Genomic DNA, 27,062 nt, shown 5'->3' on the forward strand with positions numbered 1-27,062 from the left:
TTTTAATGCACAGTGATCCCCACGACAATGTGTGCTTAAGGAACATTCATTGCTGCCAGGGAAACCACACACTGAAGGAACCATGGAACTTGGGAGAAAGAGGGAATGTAAGTCAGAACCGGGGTGGGCTTCACCTCTTTTTTGTTTTGGTTTCTGCAGCGCTGTGGATTAGCCCTTAGGGTGAGCCTGCCAGGTGAGACCTCCCACTGCGATGGTCGCCAGCCTAGAAGCAGTATTCTGATCGCTTCAAAGCACACTGGGCTGTGTAAAGGGATTATCAGCAGGCTTGAGCTATCAAGGCAGCTCAGGATCCTGTTTCCTTGGAAACTACCCTGTGAAGATAAATGTGGGATGCTGTTGTTGGAAATTTCTTATCTGAAGCTCTACACCTGCCTTAGAAACCTAGGATGCTCCTCTGCCCAAATAACTCAAACCTTTCAGGTAAAACATCTTGTTCTTACAGATATCTCAAAACAAAATTTCTGACAATCTAGGACTTCAGAGACTAAGATCTCTCAGCATTAGTCCACTTGTTAATTAACAAAAGCAATCGTCCCAGGATTTGTCCCCATTGAGGTGTAGTGTGCTCTTTTGGTACAGATAAGAAAAACACTCCGAGATTCCTGGTGTCACAATGCTGTTAAGTGGAAGCCAGAATTCCTACATACCCTGTAGTCCTGCCTAAACAATGTTCTCACAGCAGCATCTTCTAAGATTGAACAGCATTTCTCAGAACTTGAGTCAGAACTAGAATTGAATGAGAACTGCTTTGCAATGGGATGCAATAGGAAGTATTTGGTTTCGATGGGTCAGTATTTGTCCAGTCTTGTAAATACCAGGCAAACAGAGAGAAAGCATCTTCATTGGCCCAGAAAGTTTTAGTTTATGCTCCGTCCCCATCAACCAGATGCCACATTCTGGTTTTTATAGCTTCATTTGCTGCCATTATTGTAAAGCGTGTGCCGGCTCACTCCACAATTTTTTTTCTCCTGCTTTGACATTTCTGTTTGTTTGTTTGTTTGTTTAGAGACAGGATCTCTCTATGTAACCCTGGAACTTGTGATGCAGACAAGGCTCGAGAATGGCCCCAGACTCATGGAGATCTACAGGCTGCTACCTCCCAAGTGTGGGGAGTGCCACCATAGTGCACTCTGATTTGAGTACTTTCAGGGTGATTTGTTGAGGAAAAACACTTGTGAATTTGTATTTGGCTTGGTGCATATTAGTTTACACCAAGATAGTACACAGAGCTGGGATGGCGCTCAGTGGTGAAGCTCGGGAAGAGAGGGAGGAAGGAGAACAGGGACCAAAGCCAACATTTAGGGAAGATAAACTATAAACTCTTGGAGAAGAGAAAACCTGTAAGGCTGGGCATGGTGGTGCACTTCAATCCCAGCACTTGGGAGACCAGCCTGGCCTACATAGCCAATTCCAGGACAGTCAGGGTGACAGAGACAGACCTTTTCCCAAAGGAGAGGGGGTGGAATACAATATATTTTATATTTTATACTGGACAAAGACTGAGAGCTTCTAATACTGTTGGGCCTGTAATTAGTTCAAGCGAAAAACAATTACAATTAATTATTTGGAAAATTAACTGGCTATAAGGAATTAGCTAAAATGAAAATAACCAGAAAATAAAGTTCTGTTTTGTTAGCTTTCCTTTTTCTTCACCCCACCCCCACTTTTTTTTTTGAGTCAGGGTCTCACTTTGTAGTTCTAGCTATCTTAGAAATTTTAACACACAGCAGCCTCCTGACCTCAACCACTGGGTGCTCTTTCATAGGACCTAACAACGCCAGGACCTGTAACTCTGATCTGGGATTCTGTCTTCTGGCCTCAGTGGATACCACATACATATGCATGCAGGCAAAACCTATATGCATAAGGAACAAAGATGGGGTACAGTGGAACCTATACCACTGGATGAATCCAGTGCAGAACACTCTCCTAACGTTTCTATGTATGCTATTTCAACCTCAGTACCTCAGTACAATCTTAAGACAGAGACAAGATTGAAGCCTAGGCACTCAGATTTGGTAGCACGCCACGATCGATCTTAGTTTCATTGTTGCTAGCAGTGGTGGATCTATGTAGCTCAGGCCAGCCTTAAACTCATGATCATCCTTCCTTAGCGGTCTGACGACTGGGATTATAAGCATGTGCCACCACATGTAATATGACCTTACTTCTCAAGCAAAATTAAAAATATGCCTCTAACTGCTGAGAAACAGTGAAGTCATCTATTAAAAGTGATAGTTAGGCCAGGGGGTGGTGGCGCATGACTTTAATCCCAGCACTTGGGAGGCAAAGGCAGGCAGATTTCTGAGTTCGAGGCCAGCCAGATATACAGAGTGAGTTCCAAGACAGCCAGGGCTATACAGAGAAACCCTGTCTCAAAAAACAAAAACAAAAAAAACAAAAACAAAAAAAGTGATAGTTAAGAGGGCTAGAGAGATGGCTCAGCGGGTAAGAGCACCGATTGCTTCTGAAGGTCATGAGTTCAAATCCCAGCAACCACATGATGTCTCACAACCATCTGTAATGAGATCTGACGCCCTCTTCTGGTGTGTCTGAAGACAGCTACAGTGTACTTATAATAAATAAATAAATCTTTTTAAAAAAAAGTGAGCCAGTTGTTGTGGTGCATGCTGGTAGGATTTGCTGAAGGAGGCAGAGGCAGGAGGATCACGAGTTCTAGGCCAACCTGGGCTACACATTTGCTGGGTGGTGGTGGTGCATGCCTTTAATCCCAGCACTTGGGAGGCAGAGGCAGGTGGATCTCTGAGTTGGAGGCCAGCCTGGTCTACAGAGTGAGTTCCAGGACAGCCAGGGCTAAACAGAGAAACCCTGTCTGGAGGAAAAAAAAAAAAAAAAAAAAAAAGGTGTGGTTTCAAGTCATTAAATTTTGGGGTCATTTGTCTTACAGTAATAGCAACTAGACCCCTTTGTTTACTCCTGAGAGCTGTTCAATTCCCTATTAGTCTAAAACAGGGTAAACTATTTTTAGGGTGCCAGGCCACAGGAGAATATATCAATAGGAGAATCAACAAGAATAAGGGCATGGGCCAGGTGCAGCGTGGTGTTCAGTTTGCTGACCTTAGTAAGGCCCTGGGTTCCACCCCAGCACAGAGGAAAAGAAGGGAGAAGAGGTGGGGAGGGGAGGAGGGAGTGACAACCCAGCAACTGAATCAAAACATGCACCTGAGTCAATGTGAATTTTTATTAACACACATTTGTCAAAGTCTGTACAAACCAAACATTCCTATGTTTGAAAATGTCCATTATTACAAACATACAAAGAAATGGAAGGTGTTACCAAAAATTACTCAATTACATGGTAAAATGCTGTCATGATTAAAAAAAAAAAAAATCAACATTTCAAGACTGAGGATTCCTCTATCTTTCAGGAGCTTGTGGTAGTTTAGAAAATATGTCGACTTGCTGAATATTAAATGCTTAGACCTTAAAAAAAGGTTTAGTATAAAATTAGGCCTTTGTATATTATCACAGCACACCTACAATTTCTCAGTCTTACTTTTTGTTGGAGAAACCATGACTGTTATTCTTTTTCTATCGTCTTTTCCCTACAACCAATGCAAATGCATCTGAAAAATAATGAATGAGAGTTTTACCTAGAAGTTTCTCATTCAGACAGTTACAAAATGATCAGCACGGCAGTTTTCCCTGCTTAGGAGGGAAAACTGTATTCCCTACCACAGTGATACACAAACATGGTCCTTCCAATCTCCTGTCAGGAAGAGCCACTCGCGTCCGGACCTCTGCTCACCTGTATGCAGGCCTCTCTTTGGAGAATGTGATCCCAGACTACAGAGCAGGTGAACCATGACCCTGACTGTCCCAGCGTCACTGCCATCAGGATCCGCTCTAGCTCCAGCACTGTTGGCACTCACTGCAGGGTTTCTCTGTGTCCCAGCACATGCCACCCATCTCTGGTTTCTTTCATAAAGATGGAGGAATGCAGCTCCTTCCCACACCTACCGGGTCAGACAGGAAGAAGGGCATACCCTTCGGCTCCCAGAAGCATGTGCTTTCTGAACATTCCATTAAGAACAGGGAGCACACAGATGAGGTGGAGAGAAAGGAAGGTACAGTGAGGTTCTCCCCACCGTATAGCCCGCACCTAAGCAACCCATGCCAACCCTCGGAAACACACAAGTAGTTCAAATCTTATCCCGTTTGAATCTGCTCATGTTAAAAAACAAAGCAAAACAAAAACCATGTCTTGATAACAACCTGGTATGACAGCTGATATAGCAAGAAACAGGAATATTTTTAAAAAAGAAGTGGCAGTGTGGGAATTTAAATTATGTAGAAGGAGGAGGAGGGGGTAGGTAGAGGAGGAAGCGTCCAGTACAACCTGGACAACCGTCTTTCTGCCCTACTTAAAGACAGACTGGCCAAACTCAGCAACCTTCCTTAAGCGTCTCCTCAGGCGCTCTTCCATGGGATCCTCCAAAAGGCACTTAGCTCCACACTTATGCCTCCAACAGTTACCTTAGCATCAAGGCTCTAAGGTAATGAGAAAGAAAAGATTGGATTCTTTTACTAAAAGCTTGCAAATGGGACTAGATATTTTTTCTTTTTTCAAAGAGGCATCACTTTTACAAGAACTAGCTAGGCTACCATCATTCTTTTATCAAGAAAAGGTTTCCTTTTTAAAAAATAAATAAAACTCTGTCTATACATAGTACAAAGGTCATACATAATATACCTGGAAAAAACCCAAGAGTATACCCTGAAGCAAAAGGTTTATTGGTGAGAAAAAGCCTCCCTCACTGCACAAAGTCTCAAGGTGGCAGTTTTCGAGGTTCGGGGGTGGCAGTGATGTACAGCTGACGACACGCTACTTGCTCGTGGGGATGGCAGGTGTGATGGTGGACAGACACTCTGCACATGACACAGAGCAGTGACCACTATGAAAACTATGGAAACTAAACAGAGAAGGGGAGGAGCACAGGGGAGGGGGAACGGGAGGAGGAAAGGAGGAGGTCTGGAACCCTAACCGCTCAGCATGCAGCCATAACAGGGCACAGACCAGGTGTTTCCATTCAGCCCACTACATCCAAACAAAGAGGGGTAAGGTAAGAAAATAGAGATCTTGTAGGAAAGCACAATTCCCAGGACACAGCCAGGTGGCCAACCCTGACTCGGGAGCACTGGCTGCTGCTGCTGGGAGCCTTCTTGAGGTCTTCACGGAGACGTTATGGTGCCTGACTTCTCAGACTTCTTGCTCTTGGACAAGGCAGCTGCCTGTTTCAGAAGCTCTCGGTTTTTGGCCTAAAAATAGTAAAAATAAAGTCAATAAACAATCAAGTTTCCACAGGATAGAATGTGGTTTTAATGCAGAGTAAGTTGAATGAGTAATAGTAACAATGGTAGCTGGCGGTGGTGGCGCACGCCTTTAATCCCAGTACTTGGGAGGCAGAGGCAGGCAGATCTTGAGTTTGAAAGTAACATGGTCTTGAGTTCTAGGACATCCAGGGCCCCAAAAAAACAACACAAGCTGGCGGTGGTGTGGCACATGCCTTTAATTCCAGCACTTGGGAGGCAGAAGCAGATAGATTTCTGAGTTCAAAGCCAGCTTGGTGTACAGAGTGAATTCCAGGACAGTCAGCTACACAGAGAAACTGTGTCTCAAACACATAAATAATAACAAAAGGAAGAAAGCAAGAGAGCTAGCTAGCTAGGTATCTGTGTAGGTATAAAGAGGGAACTCAAGAGGCAGAAGTAGTCCTAAGAAGAGATCAACAGCAAATCCGGGGACTTGACACCGGGTTAAGCATAAAAGGATCAGGCAGAAGTGCATGGTGAGCCTTCATCTCTCGGGGACTACTGTTACAGAAAGATGATGTATGCAACACAAGCCCACCACAAAGCCTTAGTGAGCAGGAGAAGCAGATCTATAATGCAGACACCTGGACTCACATCTGCTAAAGTAAGGGAATCAAAAAACACATCTGTTAATTCCAGTTCTTAAGGGAAAAAGATGAAAACATACCCAACTCGAAACAACGAAAGCTGTCTAAAGGGATTCGTGTACTCCGTACTTGGAGAAAAAGACATCTAGGCATGGTTATCAAACACAACTGAGCACTTGAGGTCAGCACACACTCACCTGCAGTTGCTCTGTGACCTCCTTGTGGGTTTTCTCCATTTGGTTCATTTTCGCCCGAGTCTGAGACTCCTGGTACTGAAAATCAGCCTTCAGCTCTGTGATCTGATGGAAAACATCAGAGGGGCTAGAAAGAACACTTTGATAATGGTAAACGTCTTGGTTTCAGGACTAAACACTGTCTTGCAATTCACTGGAACCCAGGGCCCTCCTGCACAGCGTTCCTTTTCCTGAAGGCTCTGCGGAAGGCTCACCAGCTCCTGACCTCACCACTATTCCCCCTTCCCTCTTCCTTCCCTTCTCCTCTTCAATTCCTCCCTTCCTTTATTTTTATTTTTTTCAGGGGGTGGGTTGGGGGTTCATTACCCATGCTATCTTCAAAATCCTAGGGTCAAGAATTCTCCTGCCTCAGCCTCCCAAGGTTAGTAAGCAGTAATGCAGAATCGTGGGGAGGCACCCACACCCTTCCATGCTACAGCTCCACACCACCTCCCCTGACTGAGGGAACATTTCAGCTGGTCAAGGTGCCGCCGCCAAAGTATTCCAGAGACCAAAGCAGGAGGCTACCTTGAGTTCAAGGCCAGCCTAGGCTAAGTAGTGAGACTGTCTCAAAAACAAACAAAACAAACACACCCAAAACAACAACAGCAAAAAACTTTAGATACTGAAATCACCAATGTCTTTTAGGACTTGACAGTGCCAACAACCCCAGATGCTCACTCCAAGGTGACTGGGTTTGAGGAGTTCTGAGAGAGTTCCAAAAAGCTGGCTTTACTACTTCCTTCAACCCTCACTTTTTACTTAATTTAAAATGTATATCCTACTGTTACTTCTGTGTAGCTTGTGTGGGCACACAGTGACAAAGCACACAGGTGGAGGTCTGCAGCTGGCTATGGGCACACAGTGACAAAGCACATAGGTGGAGGTCTGCAGCTGGCTATGGAGTTGGCTGAGTCTCTCCTTCACCTTTCCATTGGGTTCCAGTTCAGGTGGCCAGGCTTTCGAAGCCAGTGCTGTGCCAGCTGAGCCACGTGCTGCAGCCATTTGGTTTATTAGAAGCATGGAGAGTAGTTCCATTTGCTTATCTACTTAGGAGTGCGAGTGCGAGTGCGAGTGCCTGTGCCTGCCGCAGTGTGTATGCTGAGGTCAGGGAGACTCAAGAAGTCAGCGTTCTCTTTCTACCATGTAGATCCTAGAGGTCAAACTCAGGTCTTTGGGTTTAGTAGCAAGCAACTGTATCTGTTAAGCCATCTTGCTGGCACTGTTATTTTTAAAAATTAACTCATACTTTGTCCGATCTTTATAAAAGCCTGAGGTTTAAAAGGTTAAGTGTGTTGACACTGAACTTATTTCCAACTCTAGACTCACCTCCACTGACTGCTAGTTCAGAGAAGAGCAATAGTGCAGACAGTGATTGTGAACTAGGCTGAGATGCAGTAGCAACAGGCATGCAAATGGAAGAGAAGGGCATCCCAGTAAAGGGATCAGCACTGGGCATAGCCACAAAGATAGCCAACAAGGGCTGCTGTTTCAAAGGCTGACAACTTCACAGTGGCAGTAGACGGGGCTACAGACAGGCAGGCACGATGCAGCAGAAAGGGTGCCCTAACTGGGCAATTCGATCTTGGTCTTGAAAGCTATGGGACACAGCCCTATGTGGCTTGCTCTTTTCAAGGCTTTAGTTCTACATGGAGGAAGCAAGTCCTCCTTTGGGCCCTGCAGGCAGAAGTCCACCTGTGCCATTCTCATCTGGTCTAAGAAATGTGGGTGTCTGACATGTCAATCACACAGCAGAGTAGAAAAAAGACAGGTACTGGGAGCTGGGGAATGAAGTGGTTAAGTGCTTGCCTAACGCACACAAGGCCTTAGTTTTAATCTCTAGGACTCCCTGAACAAAATGCATAAAAACATAGGAACTTCTACAAAATTTAAACCAGAAATGGTGCTACATGCCTGAAATCCCAGAAATAGAGAAATAGAAAATCAGAAGTTCAAGGTCATCCTGAGCTGCATATGAATTCAAGGCTAGCCTGGGCTAAATGCAGATCTAGCATAATACCTACAATCCCAGCATTTGGGAGGCAAAAGCAGGACTATCACAGTTCAAGGATAGCCTGGTCTACATGGCAAGTTCCAGGAAGTGAGGACTGTACTGCAAGAGTCTCTCAGAAAACAGAACACAGGCCAGAGAGGTGGATCAGGGGTAAGAGGCTTGCTGTACAACCCAATGACCTAAGTTTGATCCCCAGAATCCACACAGGAGAGACATAACTCCAGCAAGTTGTCCTCTGACCACCACACCTACCTAGCCAGCGTGAAATGCACACATACACAGAATAAATAAAAATATAATACATTTTAAAACCAAAAACGGGCTAGAGAAAAAGCTGAGCCAGTGGTTGAGAGCCCTTGTTGCTTCTGAAGAGGATCTATGTGAGATTTTCAACCCTCACGTGGTGGCTCACAGACATCTCTAACTACAGTTTCAGATGATCTGACACCTTCTGGCTTCTTGGGCACTGCAAGCACATGGCATACAGACATACAGCAGATAAAATATCCCCACACATAAAATAAGTAAACTAAAACCAATTACACTGTGCTCCGCGCCTCATGCCCCTGCCATCACGCCTTCTTCTCCTGTCCTGTCTTCCCTGCCACAAACAATCCCCTCCAACTCTAAGTAAAAGTAAACTCTTCCTCCATTTAAAACAAAACAAAACAAAACACAGCCAGATATGGTGGTGCAGGCCTTTAATCCCAGTGCTTGGGAGGCAGAGGCAAATGGATCTCTGAGTTAAAGATCAGTCTGGTCTACAGAGTGAATTCCAGGACAGTCAGGCTACACAGAGAAACCCTGTCTCAAACAAACAAGAGACCAGTGAGTTGGCTCACTGAGAAACAGTGCTTGCCAGCAGGCCTAGAAGCTGAGCTCAATCCCCTGGACTCCCACCTTGGAGGAGAACCTACTTCCTACGATTATATCCTCTGCCTCCACAAGTACACTGGGACATGTGTCCACTCCATAAATAAATAATTTTTTTGTTTGTTTGTTTGTTTTTCGAGACAGGGTTTCTCTCTATAGCCCTGGCTGTCCTGGAACTCACTCTGTAGACCAGGCTGGCCTCGAACTCAAGAAATCTGCCTGCCTCTGCCTCCCAAGTGCTGGGATTAAAGGCGTGCACCACCACCGCCCAGCAATAAATAAAAATTTTAAAAGAAAACACTAAAGTGCGAAGATAGAATGTTGATACTAAAGATGTGTGGTATTCAGTATTTATGGCAGGTCAGTTGATAGGGCAACTATCATCTGTGAAGCATTATGTAAAATCATAAAGGAGCCAGGAGTGTTCTTGTAATCCTAACACTTTGGGGGTAGAGGCAGGAGTTTTGCTACAAGTTGGAGTCACTTGGTCTACAGAGCAAGTTCCAGGCCAGTCAGGACTACATATCAAGATCCTGTCTCAAAAAGCACCAGCAGGGCTGGAGAGTCAGCCCAGTGATTAGGAATACTAGCTGCTTGTGGAGAGGACCCCAGTTTAGATTCCAAGACCTATATGGTGGCTCAAAGCACCTATAACTCCAAATCCAAGGCGTCCAATGCCCTCAGCTGACATCCAAGGACAACAGGCACACTTGTGCTACACATACATACATGTAGGCAAGCATTCCTGCATTCAAATAAATGTAAGCCAAGTGCACCTTTAATCCCACTGCTCTGGAGGCAGAGGCAGATCTCTTGAGTTCAAGGCTAGTCTGATCTACAAAGCCAGTTCCAGGATAGCCAGAGCTAAAAATAAATAAATAAATCTAAAAAGAGCCACTAAGCCTTCTTGGTGCAGGGCAAAGTAAGACTGGTCATTAGGTTCCCTAGCCCGAGGGAAGAAACCTTTGTCCTGTGACACCCTGTTATACTGCAACCCCCACAATCCGGCACTCCCCAGCATACTGCCCTCTTTGCCTTTTTTGTTAGACCAGGTTGGTCTAGAACTCATCATCCTCTGAGTAGCATCCTAAATGCTGGAATTATAAATCTGTGCCAACATTCCTGGCTTTCATTCACTACCTTGAGATAGCAACTTTTTATGACAGCTCACACTTAATAGTATGTTAGCTAGGAATGCAGCTCAACATTTCCTAACACACACAAGACTTTGGGTTTAATCCCCAATAACCTGGTCCCTCCTATACACACACACACACACACATATACACACACCACACACACGCACACATGTGCGGGCTCACTCTCTCCTGCGAGAAACTGAACTCCAGGCCTACCTGGTATGTAGTAGACAAGCACTTTGTGGCTGAGCTGCACCCTCAGGCTGACCTGGTTTTTGTACACTGTGCCTGTCAATATTCTGTCTGAGAAGTGGGAGAACCTTGGAAATGCTGAGACAAAACAGCTTTCTGGACTCCTAGGCTAAGGTGGACTGACCAACATAAAGCCAGACACCCAATGGGTCACCGTGGCAAGCAGGCACTCTCTTCTCAGGGAATTCCAACCTGACCACAGGCTCTCTTTTAAGCCACCAATGGTGAGTACCCAACAGAGAGTACCCATCACATCCCATTCTACAGATCTTACTTTTGTAAGCCTCTAGCCTGAAAGGGTTAGTTAATGATCATACCTTCTTCTCTTTCTCTAAGATCATTTGATCCTTCTGATGCAACATCTTCTTCAGAGTGGCCACCTCTTCCTTCAGCTGAGCAATGATGACAAAATGGTCAGTGCCTGGTGAATCCAGAGCCAGGTCTGGGGAAAAGCTGAATAGAAGAGGAAGAGGGAAATTTTATAACTTGAATGTAATAACTTTTCTCTACTTAAGGATGAACTTCCAGTCCGTAACTCCAGGTCACCTGATGGTGAATTCAGGGGCTTCAGAAACGTACTCAATTCCAGCCATGAAGCATTGCTACACCTCCATCAGACTCACCAGTATCTGATAGTCTTGAACTGCATAGGAAAGGTGGTCATCAGAAAATGACGCCAACCCAAACTACAACCCATAACCTCTCATATGTGGGACCAAAATAAACACCAATCTCAAAGCCAAGGGAACTGCTTCAGGCTCAGTCCATATCTCCAATGCACAGCTGCTGACACAGTCATATCTGTGATCAGAGAACTTCCCTGGAATCCTGGACAGATCATGGATTTTGAGCATATTCTCAGGTCTAATGTCCTGTGATAAGGTTCAACTCCTAAAAAATATGGCCCTTACCATGGAAGCAGCCGGTCACCCCTAAAAAAGATGGGACGCACGAAGAAGACTAGCTTCGCGCTGTGCTGCAATGGCAGTCAGTAATCTCAACACTCAGCATGCTGAAGCACTCCTGAGTCTGAGGCCAGCCTGGGCTACATAGTGAACTTTAGAACAGTCTGAGCTACATTATGAGAGACCTTGTCTCAAGCAACAATAAAAAGACTTCTGTGACGCTGACAAAGGGACAAAGGTTGCAAAGTCTAGTCATGTCACGTTTTCCACCCTCTCCTCTCTGTCACATACTGGGGACCTTCCTGTTCTTTAGCAAATTCTCCTGATTGCTCCCATGTCAGGGAAAATATAATGTCCTAAAACTATATATGCAGAATCTTTTCTGAGTCTACAACAGGAAGTTTTCTGGGTAAGGATCCAAAATTTTCAATAGTGCCGGAGACTCCTCTGATAAAATAGGAATCATTGCCAAAAGGCCACTTCCTGTCCTTTCCCAGGGAATTCTGAAAGAAGTTCTCTCTGTGTTTACTTCTCTGAAAAATCTTTAAAGCAATACAAACCCTGGACACTGGTGCTAACCCTTTGTCACCAGAGCAACGACTCACAGCCCCTCTGCATTTGCTCTTCCCTGAAATCTCCATGGCAGGTAATACGAGCATTTCTCTACACGGGAAGAAACTCAAACAGCAAGCCTTCCCACTGCACACACTTCCTCCTAGTTACCAAGTTAAATACTCTTCAGGCTGGGACTGGAGGACATTAAGGACGATAAAAGCTATCCTCCACCCTGTCCACACAAAGCACCCAGAACAGAGCATCGGAGGAAGATTAGTCTGATGATCTCCTAACTGATGCAGGATGAGCAAGAGCCAATGCAAAACAATAAACCCACCCCTCAGGCTCCTCCAAGTCCAGATCTAGAAGTTCCCTGCATCTGTTTCAGTACCCACCAGGAAGTGTCTCTCCTCAGCCCAACCATGTCTATTTAAACTGATAACTCTAGCAAGCAAAGGCACAAAGTCCTGGCTGTCCTAGTGTAACTTTTCATTGTCCCCAAAGCTCCAAATGCTCTGCTCTACCTGCTTCTTAGATTACTTGTGTGGTTGCTGCTGTTGGCACTGACCTAGGGCCTCATGCATGAGAGGCAAACGCTCTACCACTGAGCTTCAGCACCAGCCATAGAAATTACTCTTGCACCAATCATCTGTAAGTAAAACCAGCCCAGTTTGTCCTGTGTTAGGGCCTAATCCCTCTGACTCTAGATCCTAGCTTAGACAGTACTAGAAATGAAAAGCAACAACTAGTTAGCAAGGCAGAAAGCTAGTCTCTCCAAATACTTCCACACACAGGGATCTTACTACTTCTCCAGGACTTCCTGCCTTTTCTGAAAGCTTTTAATATAAGTAAAGTTCTATGCTAAGAGGCTAAGGCAAAGAGACTAGAAATTCAACACCAGCCTGTGCTATGCTGCAAGACCCACTCTCAGGACAACTATTTTCCTTGGGTGAAATCAAAACAGGTTTACAATAACACAACACACTGGTCCTGAGGCCATCTTTAAAGGCCATTAAGAACCCCAATACTGTACACAGCTCAAGGGAAGAAAATAAAATGAAATCTAAAATGTCCTTTGCAAATGACAAACTAGGTACTTGGCTGCCGCCCACTGCTGAGTTGGCTTTGGACTGCCTACAGAGGGAGCATTCAGTGGGCGGACTGAAGAGAGTGCCTGGTGCGTTTTCTCAAGGAAGGAATACTGTCTAACTCACATTCCTCACATTGGAAAGGTTTTGTCACAATTTTAACTAGCAAATTAGAAAATACTAGGGCTAGAGAGATGGCTCAGTGGTTAAGAGCACCAGCTGCTCTTCCATAGGTCTTGAGTTCAACTCCCAGCAACCACATGGTAGCTCAAAACCATCTGAAATGAGATCTGATGCCCTCTTCTGGTGTGTCTGAAGAGAGCAATGATGTACTCATATACATAAAATAAATAAATCTTAAAAAAAAAATAAAAGAAAATACTGAGCAGGACTGTAAATTTTTGTAGGCTACAAGAACCAAGTAGACTAAGACAGCTTGTAAGTATCAAAGCATCAGACATAGCTAAGCTAACACGTTCTGCCCAGTTTCCAGATGGACAGCTAAAGGACAATGGTATGAGAAGAGGCTAGGCAGGGCGGTGCACATCACTGATCCTACACTTGGGAGGCAGAGATAGAGGCAGGCAGATCCCTGAGGTCCAACCAGCCTTGGTCTCCACAGGAAGTTCCAGAACTGCTTCTGAGCCTCTTGGATAAGATCAAGTGTAATACATGCTCATCATGTTAATAGAAAGCTCCAGGCTAGCCAGGACTACATAGTAAGACCCTGTCTCAAATGAGAAAGAGAATCAAATATGCCTCTATGTTAAATAAGAGAATGTGGCAGTAAAAGATCAACACAGAATTGTCATGAAGCAACATAAGGAAGACACAAAGAATAAAGTTAAAGAGTAAAACCATAAATTAAAAAAAAAAGCATTGGAGATAACACCTGAGCACCTCCCATCCCCGCTCAGGAAGCACTCTGCCACTCGGCAGCTGCCCCACGAGAAAGAACCCTCAGGGCTAGGGAGGCTAACAGAGTCTGCCTGGGCTGGCAGAATGCTTGTCTAGTGCGCACAAGGCCCTGGGATGGACCCCCAGTACTATGTAAACCTGGCGGAGTGGCCTATGCTTCTAAGTCCAGAACTCAGGGGGTAGAGATGGGACAGGAAGTGTAAGGCCATCCTCCACTACACAGAGAATGAGGCCAGCCTGGGCTACATGAGACTCTGTTTACATGCCCCCACCTGGACGCGGGCCGGCAAGCAGACTGTTTTATGAAGTGCTTGCTTCAGCAACACAAACACTGAAATTTGAATGCAAAAATTAGCATAACCCCTGCCCAAGGACAATATGCAAATCCTTACATCATTCCATATTTATAACTAAAATATTGTTCAAATATTAAAAAAAAAATCAAAAAACTGTAGAACTGCTTCTACTGTTTTCTGAAAGTGTCTCAGGCACTGCAGGCTGACCTGACCTCCTCTGCAGCTGAGGATGACCCTTTGAACTCTTGTTTTTAAAAAGATTTTTTTTTTTTTTTTTTTTTGAGACAGGGTTTCTCTGTGTAGCTCTGGCTGTCCTGGAACTCACTCTGTAGACCAGGCTGGCCTCGAACTCAGAAATCCACCTGCCTCTGCCTCCTAAGTGCTGGGATTAAAGGCGTGTGCCACCACGCCCAGCCCAAAAAGATTTATTTTTATATACATGAGTACACTGTTGCTCTCTTCAGACACACCAGAAGAGAAGGGGGCATCGGATCCCATTACAGATGGTTGTGAGTGACCATGTGGTTGCTGGGAACTGAACGTAGAACTTCTGGAAGAACAGTCAGTGCTCTGAACCACTGAGCCATCTCTCCAGCTCCCCAACCTTCAAGTCTTGCTTCTCCTGCTTTCATCTCCTGAGTGCTGGAATTATAGGGGTACACCAACAGCCCAGAATGCTTTTATTCCCAATTGAAGCAAAAGACCAGGATAAACCCCACAAAAAGTAAAAAGGATAGCAAAATGTACTTTATACTGTGTTACCAACATTTTAAAGAAAATATAAGTAGGCAGGCTAGATTATGAGAAGCACTAATAATGTGTGAAAATTCAAAAGGAATGTGTTTATAAATGAACATTTCTGTGGCAGCAGGAAAAAAATTACCTAAATTTCAGATTATAAGATGAACATAGCAGCACATCCTGTAACCATTGTGCTGGTGCAAGGCAACAACTTCAGGTCTGAGGTCAGCCTGGACGACAGAGTTCCAGGACAGCCAGGGCTACACAGAGAAACCCTGTCTCAAAAAAACAAAACAAAACAAAAAAGAAGTTCCAGCAGAGCCAAGACTGCACAGGAAAATTCTAATTTCACACACACACCAAAAAATAAAAATAATTTTAGAGTGGGGATGTCAAGACAGGGTTTCTCTGTACCAGCTCTGGCTGCAACGGAACTCTCTTTGTAGACCAGGTTGGCCTTAAACTCAAGCAATCTACATCCCTCTGCTTCCTGAGTGCTGAGATTAAAGGTGTGCACCACCACACCTGGCAATAAATAACTTTTGTTTTGTTTTGTTTTTGTTTTTTCGAGACATGGTTTCTCTTGTGTTGCCCTGGCTGTCCTGGAACTCACTCTGTAGACCAGGCTGGCCTTGAACTCAGAAATATGCCTGCCTCTGCCTCCCAATTGCTGGGATTAAAGGTGTGTACCACCACTGCCCGGCAATAAATAACTTTTTAAAATTAGTATGAGGCTAGAGCACTTTACCATCTCATACACCCAAAAAAGTATGGGGAAAAATGGCCTTTCATCATCTTCTCTGGTAGACATAATAAAAGAGCTTGTAGCCAAGACAAGGACTAGCATCCCATCCAGAAAAGCCATCCTTACCTGTGGCCAGATGTGACTCAACAATCTGCACACCAGCCTGAGGTTTTAGCTTGGTGCATGCAAGGCAACAGACAGACTAGCACTGATACCCCAAGTACAAGTAAGCTGGGAGGAGGCAGAGCTGCAGACTGTGCTGGCTGACCTGGAGCCTACAACTGAGCTCTCCCCGACACTAACATGGCCTGGGTCATAAGCAGATGCAAGTGATAGATTTGAAAGCATGGGTCTGGGCTTTAGTGGCCTGCTTTCTAGAGGTTCAGACAGCTTGTTCCTTGAAGCAGTTTTTACAAGGTCAAAGATGATGGGCACAAACAGGAGAAGGGACCAGACAGTGGGTCTGCAGTGTTCCTTCCTGTAAGCATTTCTAGAACGTTCACGAAGCTGAAAACCAACTAAACTTGAGTCAACAGAGACTCCCTTGGTAGGATCTGAAATCAAGTAAATAAAATATGCAACAGAGAAGAGTACCCTCCACAGACACCTCACACTTTGTGAGAGAAAGCAACAGCAGCCCTGGAAAGCCCCTCTGCTGGTCGTTCCCTCAGCCCCCACTGGCTGGGAGGGAGAGCTGTGAATGCCAGTTTTCAAAATGAAGAAGATTCCAAGGCCTTTGGGGAAATGTCAGGTGTTCTCACTTCAGGATGCCTGGGCCTGGAGGAACAGGAAAATGGATGGCTCCAAGACTCTGTTGGGAAGCAGCCCGCTGCACCAACGCAGACGGGCTCTGGATACTAGGACAAAGCAGCTCATGAGAGGAAGCATCGCTGAGAAGGAGAGAGGAAAGCGAGGAATGAAAATATGCATTTAGGCAGGCCAAACTGAAACAAAAATACTGAACTGTACGCACTCTCGCCTGTCCCAGAATCTGCAGAGGAAGGCTCCAAGGAATCGTGGAATATCCTGACAGACATGCAGCCCTACCTTCACCCCACCTCCACCTGTCTCTAAACCAACTCCACCAGAGGAGGCCGCAAGCACAAATCACACAGGACACTCGGCACCTCACTTCTTAGACCTTCTTAGTGGACTGAAGAACTTGACTACAGCTAATCTGGTTACTACTTCTATTTTGAACAGTCTCACTATGTAGCCCTGGCTTAGCCTTGAACTCACAGAGATCTATCTACCTGTCTCCCAAGTCCTGGATTAAAGGAATATGCCATCACACACAAATATCTTGTTTTTGTTTTTTGAGGCAGGGTCTCAAATTGTAGTCCAAGGTGGTCTGGAACTATCTATTTACATCAGACTGGCCTTGACCTCAAGGCCACCCAACTGCCTCAACCTCCCAAATTCTGAGATTACAAGCATGAGCCAACATGCCAACTAAGTTCTTATATTCAACTGATAAACAACCACCAGTATAGCTTATCTATCAACTATAAAGTGACTAGCACAGCACTCATAACTGGTCCACTTGGGAGCCTGGCTAGTGCTAAGGGTCACTCTCAGTGTAGTCAAGATCTGTGTGTGTGTTCCAAGTGTGTGCACTCACGCTCCAACTGGCTCACCTGTCTCCGTTAGTTGTGATTGACTCAAACTTGGATTTTTTCTTTGGGATTTCATTTTGAATTGAAGATGTAGAAAGTGTTTTCTGGCTTTTGATGGCAGAGAGAGAGAGAGAGAGAGAAAGAGAGAAAGAGAGAGAGAGAGACATTAGAGATCAAAGATTAATAATGCACTCCAACCAAGGAAAGTCTGTCAAATGCACAAACGATTTCTTCTACGCAACAGCTTATTATTTTTAATTAGTAATCTACCGAGGTGGTTTCATAGGGTCAGTGCTTGGCTTCAGTCCACTTAGATCCCAGGTTCCATGGAGTCAGAACCATTCTGATTTAATCACCATAAAACAGAACTGTTACAGTACAGTAAGAAACAGAGTCTATCTTCCGGTTTACAAAGTCCTTGTCTGTTTCCTGTATCTCAGAGTTCTGGGAAATACAGACAAGTGATTCTCTTGGCCTTGGAGATGACTTCATCAAAGTTCCCTGAGCTGCCCAATGATCTCCAACAGGAAAGCTGTACTGAGAAACCAAGCAGGCGCAGTTCAACTCCTGGCCTTCCTGGTCAGATTCCTTGTGAATCCAATACGGACCTCAGTCCCACAATAAAATCATCTTTAAGTCTAGTAAGGTCACCCAAAAATTGGCCTTAACACCAAAGTTGGAAGCCTGTCACTGGCATGAAACCCCTTTATATTGGCAAGTGTCCCAATGCCACCCACTCCTGCTACACACCTTTTTTAAAAAATCATTTTATCTTATATATGAGTATTTTGTATACATGTACATGTCCACACTGTATGCATCCTCAGAGGCCAGAGGAGATAAATCAGATCCCAGAACTTGATCTATAGATGGTTGGGGGGCACCCTGGGGTGCTAGCAAATGAACCCAGGACCTCGGGAAGTGCTCTTTACTGCTGAGGCCCCTTCCCGGCGGCGGTCACACTTCTGACCTCTCTTCAGTATGTGACCTCAGTGAGTGTTCTCTCCTTCCTGGAACTCTTCTCCACTCACACATCCTATTTTGGGATGGCTGCTTCCTGATTCTTGAATATTGAATGCTTCCAACTTTTGTCCTCAGTCTCTGCTCTTAAAGTTGTACATCAAGCAGCGTGGTTTTAACAGGCATGGAAAAGCTGCTCCCTGGGATCACCTCCATTAGAATCATAAGACACTGGGATCACAATGCAGATTCTAGATGCTATTTGACATCCTACTGAATAAACTCAAGTGGGGCTACAGCACTGATGTAAAATTATCTCCACATTTCATGATTTCTCTTCTTGTTTTGGCTTTTCAAAACAGGGTCTCTCTGTGTAGCCCTGGCTGTCCTGGAACTCACTCTGTAGACCAGGGTGGCCTCGAACTCACAGAGATCCACTTGCCTCTGCCTCCTGAGTTATGGGTTTAAAGGTGTGCACTGCCACTGCTGGGCTCCTACTGAATTTTTCAATATACTACTATCGACTCATGTCTAATTGTTCTCAGTTCCAGGACCAGCTTTAATCAATTCTGCTAGAACTTCAAACAAAGCATTTCAAAAACTGAATTTCTTCCTCTCCTTCCTGGTTTCTCTTAAGTTATGATCTATGCATTCATCCACATGAGACCCTGAGAACCACAGGCATCAAATGAACTATGCACCCAAGTTTCTTAGACGCTTCACTCCCAAGTACCTTCTTACTGTCACAAGGCATCCTCAGGATGGTTCTTTGTATGTGTGTAGTGGAGGGAAGGGTAGGAGAAGTTGGGGTATGTGAGGGTGAGGCAGGGTTTCATGTAGCTCAGACTGGCTTACAATTCCTTATGCAGCTACAACTGGCCTTAAACTCAGGATCCTTCTGCATCCACCTCCAGAGAGCTCGGGTTACAGGTGTGCACCATCACCTCTAGCCTGAGATAAGGTTCCTGTAACATTTCTAAGCTTATCTATATTTGCACAAAAGAGCAGCCCCATTGGGAAGAGGTGTACACCCAAGGCCTTGAGAACACCAGGCAAACACTATAGTGAGCTACATTGCCAGTCCTCAGCCACCTATTCTTTCAATGCCTTCTCTACTAGTTTGTAATTACTGCCAACACAGGCTGGGTCCTTCCCTGCAAGAGGCCCACCAGTGGCTGCCCACTAGCCACTGACAAGGAATGAGGCCCTTTCCTCCTCCTCTAGTTTCCAGCAATACAAATCTCAAGGGATCTGTGTGGTCTAATGCCCTCTGGTCCTCTGCAAGCACTAGTCCATCTCAGAGGATGACCCTGCTTTATCGTCATCTGACAAGACCAATCCATCTGGGATAGTTACAGCAGACTCTTCTACAAGTCAGTCTTCCAGACTGCCTAGGCAGTTAATAGAACTGCCTTTCTTGTCTGAATCTTGACAGGTTTTTAAAGTGGTGCCCATTGCATTAAACGTCAATGATTTGATTACAAGTCTGTCTTCTCTACCAGACAGCATATTATTGAGAGCAGCATGGTTTTTATTCATCTCTGTATTCCCAGCAGAGACCTGGCCCACGAGAGCACTTACTAATGCCTAGAGAACAAACAAACCCATAATGACAGTAATAACAAAAACAGCTAAAGCCCATTGAATCCCGCCATCAGAAAACAAACTGCTATTCACGTACTACGTAATTTGCCTTCACAACAACCCCATGAGGTAAGTGTTCTCTTCCTCGCTGTCCATGAGAAACCTTGCTAGATCCAGAGTTAACCCTAAAGCCCCAACACTATTGTACCTACTCTAAAAGAAAGCTTCAGCCACCAAGGAAAGAACATCTTCTGACTAGCTCCCACTCTGAAAAAGTCTAGAATATCTATCAACTATTCATCAAAATATATATTTCAAATGCTGTTTCTAGACAGGAAACAAAATGTCCAGTCCCCAAGAGCTTATGCACAATAAAGCTGAGAAGTGCACTCACTCAGAACTCCCACAGACCTTAAAGCCATGATACAGAAACCTCCTTGGCCCTGGGAGACACAGGAACCCTAAAGTATGGCAAGCAAGAGACTTCCTAAGGTGGTAACCACAGGAAAGCTTCTATGAGACGGCACCTGTCTAACTGCCTGTGGAAATATGGCACTTGCCCTGGGGGCTCCTCTGTCCTGTGTGTCTGGGGTTACCTGCTGTAATGGCTGCCAGCACTCAGGCGGCTGTACTGCTCCTTCTCCTGATGACCGCCTCGAGAAGAGCTGCTCAGGTGCCTCCTCTGCTCTTTGGTCTTCTGAAGGACACGCTTGTATGACAGTGTGCACAGCCAGCACAGTAGCTTCCCATCCACCTGTAAGAGGAAACAAAATGAGGAGGAAGTGAGACCATGAGCAAAGACTGCACACAGGCAGCTAGAACCAAGGTTCTATGAGCCTGGGGCAAGTCACAGAGGACTCAGTGACAATGTATATAAGCCACTCAGCATGGGACCACACACACAAAAACTGAATTATGCTGCACCCCTTTAGTCCCAGCACTCGGGAGACACAGGTAGGCAGGTCTCAGAGTTCAAGGCCAGCCTGGTCTACAGAGTGAGTTCCAGGACAGCCAGGGCCATACAGAGTGTTTTTTATTTGAGATAGGTCTCACCAAGTATCCCTGGGTCTCCAGGAATACATTATGTAGTCCACAAAGATCCGTCTGTCTCTTTCACCTATGTGCTATAATTATTAAAGACATGTATCATCATATCTGGGCCAACAGCTTTAAAATAAAAATGTTTTAGATTTCTCTTATTTATGTATATGGGTATATGCCTGCAGAGACATCTGTGTACCACAGGCAGACCTGATGCCTCTGGAGGTCAGATGAGAGGCTGAAGTTACACATGGTTAAATGTCACGAGGGAGCTGGGTACTCAATCCAGCCAGAGGAGCCTGAGCTCCTCTCTCCAGCCCCCAACACCTATTCTTATTAAACTCTAACTCTGCTTTGAAAAGAAAAGAAAATCTAATACACTGGTGGTGGCTCAGTCCGGTGTTAGAGTGATGTCTAAGACAGGATACCAGCCAGGCGGTGGTGGCACACGCCTTTAATCCCAGGATTTGGGAGGCAGAGGCAGGCGGATTTCTGAGTTCAAGGCCAGCCTGGTCTACAGAGTGAGTTCCAGGATAGCCAAGGCTACACAGAGAAACCCTGTCTTGAAAAATCCAAAAAGGAAAAAAAAAAAAAAGACAGGCTACAGAGTTAAGACTCAGCCTCTCAAAAAAATAAGAAAAGCTCCCCTAGGTGGGGTGTGGTGCTGGAGGCCAGCCAAGTGTACAAAGGGAGTCCAGGACAAACAGGGCTACACAAAGACTCATTGTCTCAAAAAGAAAACAAAACAAAACAAAACAAAAAAACCTTAGAATAGGATTGTTAACTAATAATGTTAAGAATTTAATAGGGTGGTGGTGGCTCATACCTTTAATCCCAGCACTTGGGAGGCAAAGGCAGGCAGATTTCTGAGTTCGAGGGCAGCCTGGGCTACAGAGTGAGTTCCAGGATAGCCAGGGCTATACAGAGAAACCCTGTCTTGAAAATCAAAAACAAAACAAAACAAAAAAATTAGCAATAAAAATTAGAGATGATTTACTGAGTTACGTTCCAGTTTTTTTTTAAATATTTATTTATTTACTTATTTATTTATTTAATGTATATGAGTATACTGTGGCTATCTTCAAACATACCAGAAGGGGGCATCGAATCCCATTACAGATGGTTGTGAACCACCATGTGGTTGCTAGGAATTGAACTCAGGAACTTTAGAGGACCTCTGGATCTCAGGACCTCTCTTCAGCCCCATATTCCAGGTTTAAAATTAAGAATTTTAGCCAGGCCGGGCGGTGGTGGCACACGCCTTTGATCCCAGCACTTGGGAGGCAGAGGCAGGTGGATTTCGAGGCCAGCCTGGTCTACAGAGTGAGTTCCAGGACAGTCAGGGCTATACAGAGAAACCCTGTCTTGAAAAACCAAAAAAAAAGAATTTTATCTAGAGGAGGGTAGAAAGATGGCTCAGTGGTTAAGAACACCTGTTTTTCCAGAGGTCCTGAGTTCAATTCCCAGCAACCACATGGTGGCTCACAACCATCTGTAATGGGATCTGATGCCTTCTTCTGCCTCTGAAGAGAGCAATGGTTTACTCATATACAATAAATCTTAAAGATTTTATCTAGGGGCTGGAGAAATGGCTCAGTGGTTAAAAGCACTGGCTGCTCTTTCAGAGGACCTGGGTTCAATTCTCAGCACCTGCATAGCAGATCAAAGCTTTAGTTCCAGGGCATCTGACACCTTCATACAGACTTACATGTAGACAAAACACCAACACACATGAAATAAAAATTTATAAAAACATTTAAAAAAATTGTATCTCACTATAGGCAACTAAGGATCCTAAGAGCCGAGCAGAGAAGTAATGTTCAGCAGGGATGAGCTCTAATTGGTTATCCAATACCAAGTGGTCAGTTGTGAAATCATTTATATATTTATATATTTATGTGTCTGTAAATATATATTTAACAATAACTAAGAAAAAGAGGGCCTGAAAATTGAGAAGAAGGAGGGAATATTGGAGAGGCTGAAGGGAGGAAAGAGTGTAATTATATTTTTAATTTAAATTTTTTGCTTAATTTTTCTGAGACAGGGTTTCTCTTTGTAGCCCTGGCTGTCCTGAAACTCACTATGGAATTTACCAGGCTGACCTAGAACTCAGAGGCCCACCTAGAACTCAGAGGCCCACCGACCTCTGCCTCTTGAGTGCTGGGATTAAAGATGTGCACCAGAACTGTCTAGCCTAATTTAAAATATTTTTAAATAAAAATAAAAATTTGAATTAAAAAAAAAAGGAGTTTAATCTTGGTGTAATGATACATGCTTCTAATCCCAGCACTCAGAAGTTACAAGCAAGAGGACCAGGAGTCCAGGCCAATCTTACTGCATAATGAGTCCAAGGAACTTTTATCTCAAAACAAACAAAAGCTAAGTGTGGTGGCTCAAACCTCAACATTAGCACTCAGGAGGCAGAAGCAGGCAGATAGTGGTGAGTTCAAGGCCAGCCAGAGCAGAGAGCTCCAAGCCATTCAAGGCTACACAGTGAGAGCCTGTCTCAAACAAACAAACAAACAAAAAAGCTATTTTCTGTAAGTACCTCATCCAGTCGCCCCATTTCTCTGCTGTAGCTGTTATTCCCATCAAGAAAGATAGAGAAATGGACACATAATGAGAACAGCTTCCCAAGATCCTTCAGTGAGCCCCAGGAACAAGACAGCCCAAACAGTCTCCCACCCTGAAGATGGATAAAGTGCCATTTTCCCTTTATGTTTATCCTATGTGTATGAGTGTTTTGCCTGCATGTATGTCAGTTTACCATGTGTGTGCTGTGCACTCAGAAGCCAGAGAGAGTACTGGATCCCTGCTACTAGAGATACAGGGAGTTGTGAGCTGCCTGGTAGATACTAGGAATCAAACCTTGGTCCTCTAGAAAAGTAACCCGTGTGCTTAGCCACTGGGCTATGTCTCGGGCCTTCTGATTGCTGATGCAGCTTTTCCTGATCTTGTTTAAGCAAGGTGTCCTTGCTGGCAGGCAGGGATATTTCACATCAACGAAAGTTATGTCTCACCACTCTAAATTAATAACTTTGGTTAGCAAGAGCCAGCCTTAAAAGCCCAAGCAGCCTTGGCCACTGACAGACAGCACTGTTACATTCTTCATCGCCAAGTACCTCCTTACCACCTCCTCACCATGACCAGGCCACTAACATCCAGACAGAAAAAGTCAGAGAAAGTATTGACTGCCTAAAGGGGTGAGAAACATAGGTAAAAAGAGAATTTTTGTTTGTTTGTTTTGTTTTTCAAGACAGGGTTTCTCTGTGTAGCCCTGACTTCCTGGAACTCACTCTGTAGACCAGGCTGGCCTTGAACTCAGAAATCCTCCTGCCTCTGCCTCCCAAGTGCTGGGACTAAAGGCGTGCACCACCACTGCCCTGCCTTTTCTTTTTTTTTTTTAAGATAATTTTTTTGAAATGCTGCATTATGTATGCAGTAAAGGGGTGATGTGAGCTGTAACCACGGGAATTAAAGATGCCTCTGGTACTGCTGTGGGGCTCAACTACAGCACTTGGGGAGGCGGAAGCAAGAGGATCAGGAATTCAAAGTCTTCCTCAGCTACATAGAGAGTTCAGGGCTATCCTAGGCTACCTGAGACCCTGTGTCTCACCTCCTCTTCCCCAGCAAAAAGGTCTTCATAAAGACGTGTCATCCAAATTAAGACCAAAGAAGCAGATTAAATGTCTCTGAAAAAGGCTGCGTAAAGCAAAAAATAACCAGTGCAAAGTCATAAGATAGAAAATAGGGGTGCCCGAGGGCTGAAAGGCCGGTCAGCGTTGAGAAAACACAGGAGAAAACACGAGTGCTGGGGAAAACCCATGAGGCATGGAAGAGATTGGTTTTACTCAGGTAGAAATGGGAGCCACTAGAGGGTTTCAAGCATAGAGCACAGTGTGACCAAACTCTAAATCATTTTGATTCACCAAGACACTACCCTCCATGTACACATTCTATCTGGTGTCATGTTCTAACTTCCACACAGAGACACATTTGGACCTACACAGTAATGGCACCACTACCTCACTTATGACATAAATAAGCCCTACTTTTTAGACTTAAACAAACTTCCCAACTACCACTTATATGGGATATTGCTCACTATAATTTGAATTATTTTAAAATTGTATTACATTATTATTTATTCATATGGAGGCAGCTTGTATATACACGTGGAGTCCAAAGGACAGCCTAGACAAGTCAGTCTTCTCCTTCCACCATGTGAATTCTGGAGATGAACTCAGGTCATCAGGCCTGGGAGCAAGGACCTTTGTCCACTGAGGGATCTTACAGGCCCTAACCGTAGCGGTGCACGCTTTTAGTCCCAGCCCTTAGAAGGCAGAAACAGGGCAGATCTCTTTTGAGCTTGAGGCCAACCTGGTCTACAAATCTAGTTCTGGGACAGCCAGAGCTATCTTTTCTCAACAAAACAAAACAAAATAAACAAGAAATGTTAGGGGCCAGCAAGGCAGCTCAGTGGACAAAAGCACCTGCTGCCAGACCTAGGAACCGTACAGTGGGGGGACCGACTGACCTGGGAACCGTACAGTGGGGGGACCGACTGACCTGGGAACCGTACAGTAGGGGGACCGACTGACCTGGGAACCGTACAGTAGGGGGACCGACTGACCTGGGAACCATACAGTGGGGGACCAACTGCTGCAAGTTGTTCTCTGAATTCCACAGGTGTGCCTGTGGTGCAAGGGCAGGCACTCTCGCACACATGCACACACATGCACACACACAAACACACATGAACACAGAAGCAAATACACAAAATGTATTGTAAAGGGAAGAAACAGACAGGGCATGGTGACACAAACCTTTAATCTCCACACTCAAGGCCTGCATGGCCTATATGGCAAGCTAAAGGGTAACCACAGATACAAAGAAACCCTGTCTTTTTTTCTTTTAAAGAATCACTTATTTATTTTATGTACATGAGTACACTGTAACTATCTTCAGACACCCCAGAAGAGGGCATTAGACTTCATTACACATGGTTATGAGCCACCATGTAGTTGCTGGGAATTGAACTCAGGACCTCTGGAAGAGCAGTTGGTGCTGCTAAACAATGAGCCATCTCTCCAGCCTGTCTTAGAAAGCAAAACGGGAGACCCAGTGGAGAGATGATGGTTCAGCTGTTGAAAGTACTTGTTGCTCTTGTAGAAAACCCCGGTTTGATTCCCAGCACATACATGGTGACTCACAACCACACCCAAATCCAAGTCCAGGGAATCTGATGCCCTCTCCTGACCTCCTCCAACACTAAGCACACATGTGCACATGTATACATGCAGGCCAAACATGCACAAATAAGTCTAAAATAAAACAAACAAACATTTCTTGTTTTAAAGAAAAAGAAATGGGGGCTAGAGAAATGGCTCAGTGGTTAAGAGCACAGACTGCTCTTCCAGAGGTCCTGAGTTCAATTCCCAGCAACCACATGGTGGCTCACAACCATCAAAATATCTGATGCCTTCTTCTGGTGTGTCTGAAGACAGCTACAGTGTACTCATATCCATAAAATAAATAAATCTTTGAAGAAAAAAAAATGGGGCTGGTGAGATGGCTCAGTGGTAAGGCACTGGTCACCAAGCCTGACCACCTGTATTTTATCCCTGGGACTCACATGGTTGAAGGAGAGAGCCCAATCCCTTCACATACGAATGTGCATATGCTGCCTAAGCATCCCTCTCATACAAACACACACAAAAAAAGGTAACAAAAAACTAAATAAAGAAGTGTTAGAAAAGTCCAGATTGGATAAATGAAGAAACAAAAGTCTAATTAACTCTTCAAGGTTTGTAACAGAAGCAGGAAAGGATCTCAAAAGTATATCTACCTGATTTGGGCCCAACTTAATTCCTTTTTTTTTTTTTTTTTTTTTTTGGTTTTTCGAGACCAACTTAATTCCTAAAGAGGAGGAAGAAGACGAAGAAGAAGAAGAGGAGAAGAGGAGGAGAAAGAGAGAAGTCGGAAGAGGAGAAAAATGCAGCAATTTACCTTCTTTCGATCATCCTTCCTGTCAAATGCACACTGTTGCTTGCACTGTTCACAGGAATATGGGGGTCCATACTTCTTCTCTGAATTTGTGCAGCGCTGGCATTTATTCCCAATAAATGCAGCAATTATGTTGCAATACTGACAAGGCTTA

At 44.7% G+C, this 27,062-nt stretch overlaps 1 protein-coding gene across 2 annotated transcripts in view; it reads right to left on the bottom strand.

Moving 5' to 3' along the window:
- Window positions 1-3,595: 3,595 nt before the first annotated feature.
- Fam76a (family with sequence similarity 76 member A) overlaps window positions 3,596-27,062 on the bottom strand; it is a 29,644-nt gene continuing 6,177 nt past the window's right edge. Inside the window, exons 4-9 of one of the 2 annotated variants that reach the window (XM_031378946.1) lie at window positions 26,912-27,062; window positions 20,458-20,615; window positions 17,339-17,425; window positions 10,771-10,906; window positions 6,140-6,241; window positions 3,596-5,301 (exon numbers count right to left, since the gene is read on the bottom strand). The exon at window positions 26,912-27,062 is cut by the window's right edge and continues 2 nt beyond it. In XM_031378946.1, the coding sequence (XP_031234806.1) occupies window positions 5,215-5,301; window positions 6,140-6,241; window positions 10,771-10,906; window positions 17,339-17,425; window positions 20,458-20,615; window positions 26,912-27,062 (721 nt within the window). In that variant the 3' untranslated portion in view covers window positions 3,596-5,214. The remainder of the gene's footprint in view (window positions 5,302-6,139; window positions 6,242-10,770; window positions 10,907-17,338; window positions 17,426-20,457; window positions 20,616-26,911) is intronic. The other variant, XM_031378947.1, reaches the window with a different exon arrangement.

The sequence above is a fragment of the Mastomys coucha genome, unplaced genomic scaffold, assembly GCF_008632895.1.
Source record: "Mastomys coucha isolate ucsf_1 unplaced genomic scaffold, UCSF_Mcou_1 pScaffold18, whole genome shotgun sequence".
NCBI lineage: Eukaryota > Metazoa > Chordata > Mammalia > Rodentia > Muridae > Mastomys > Mastomys coucha.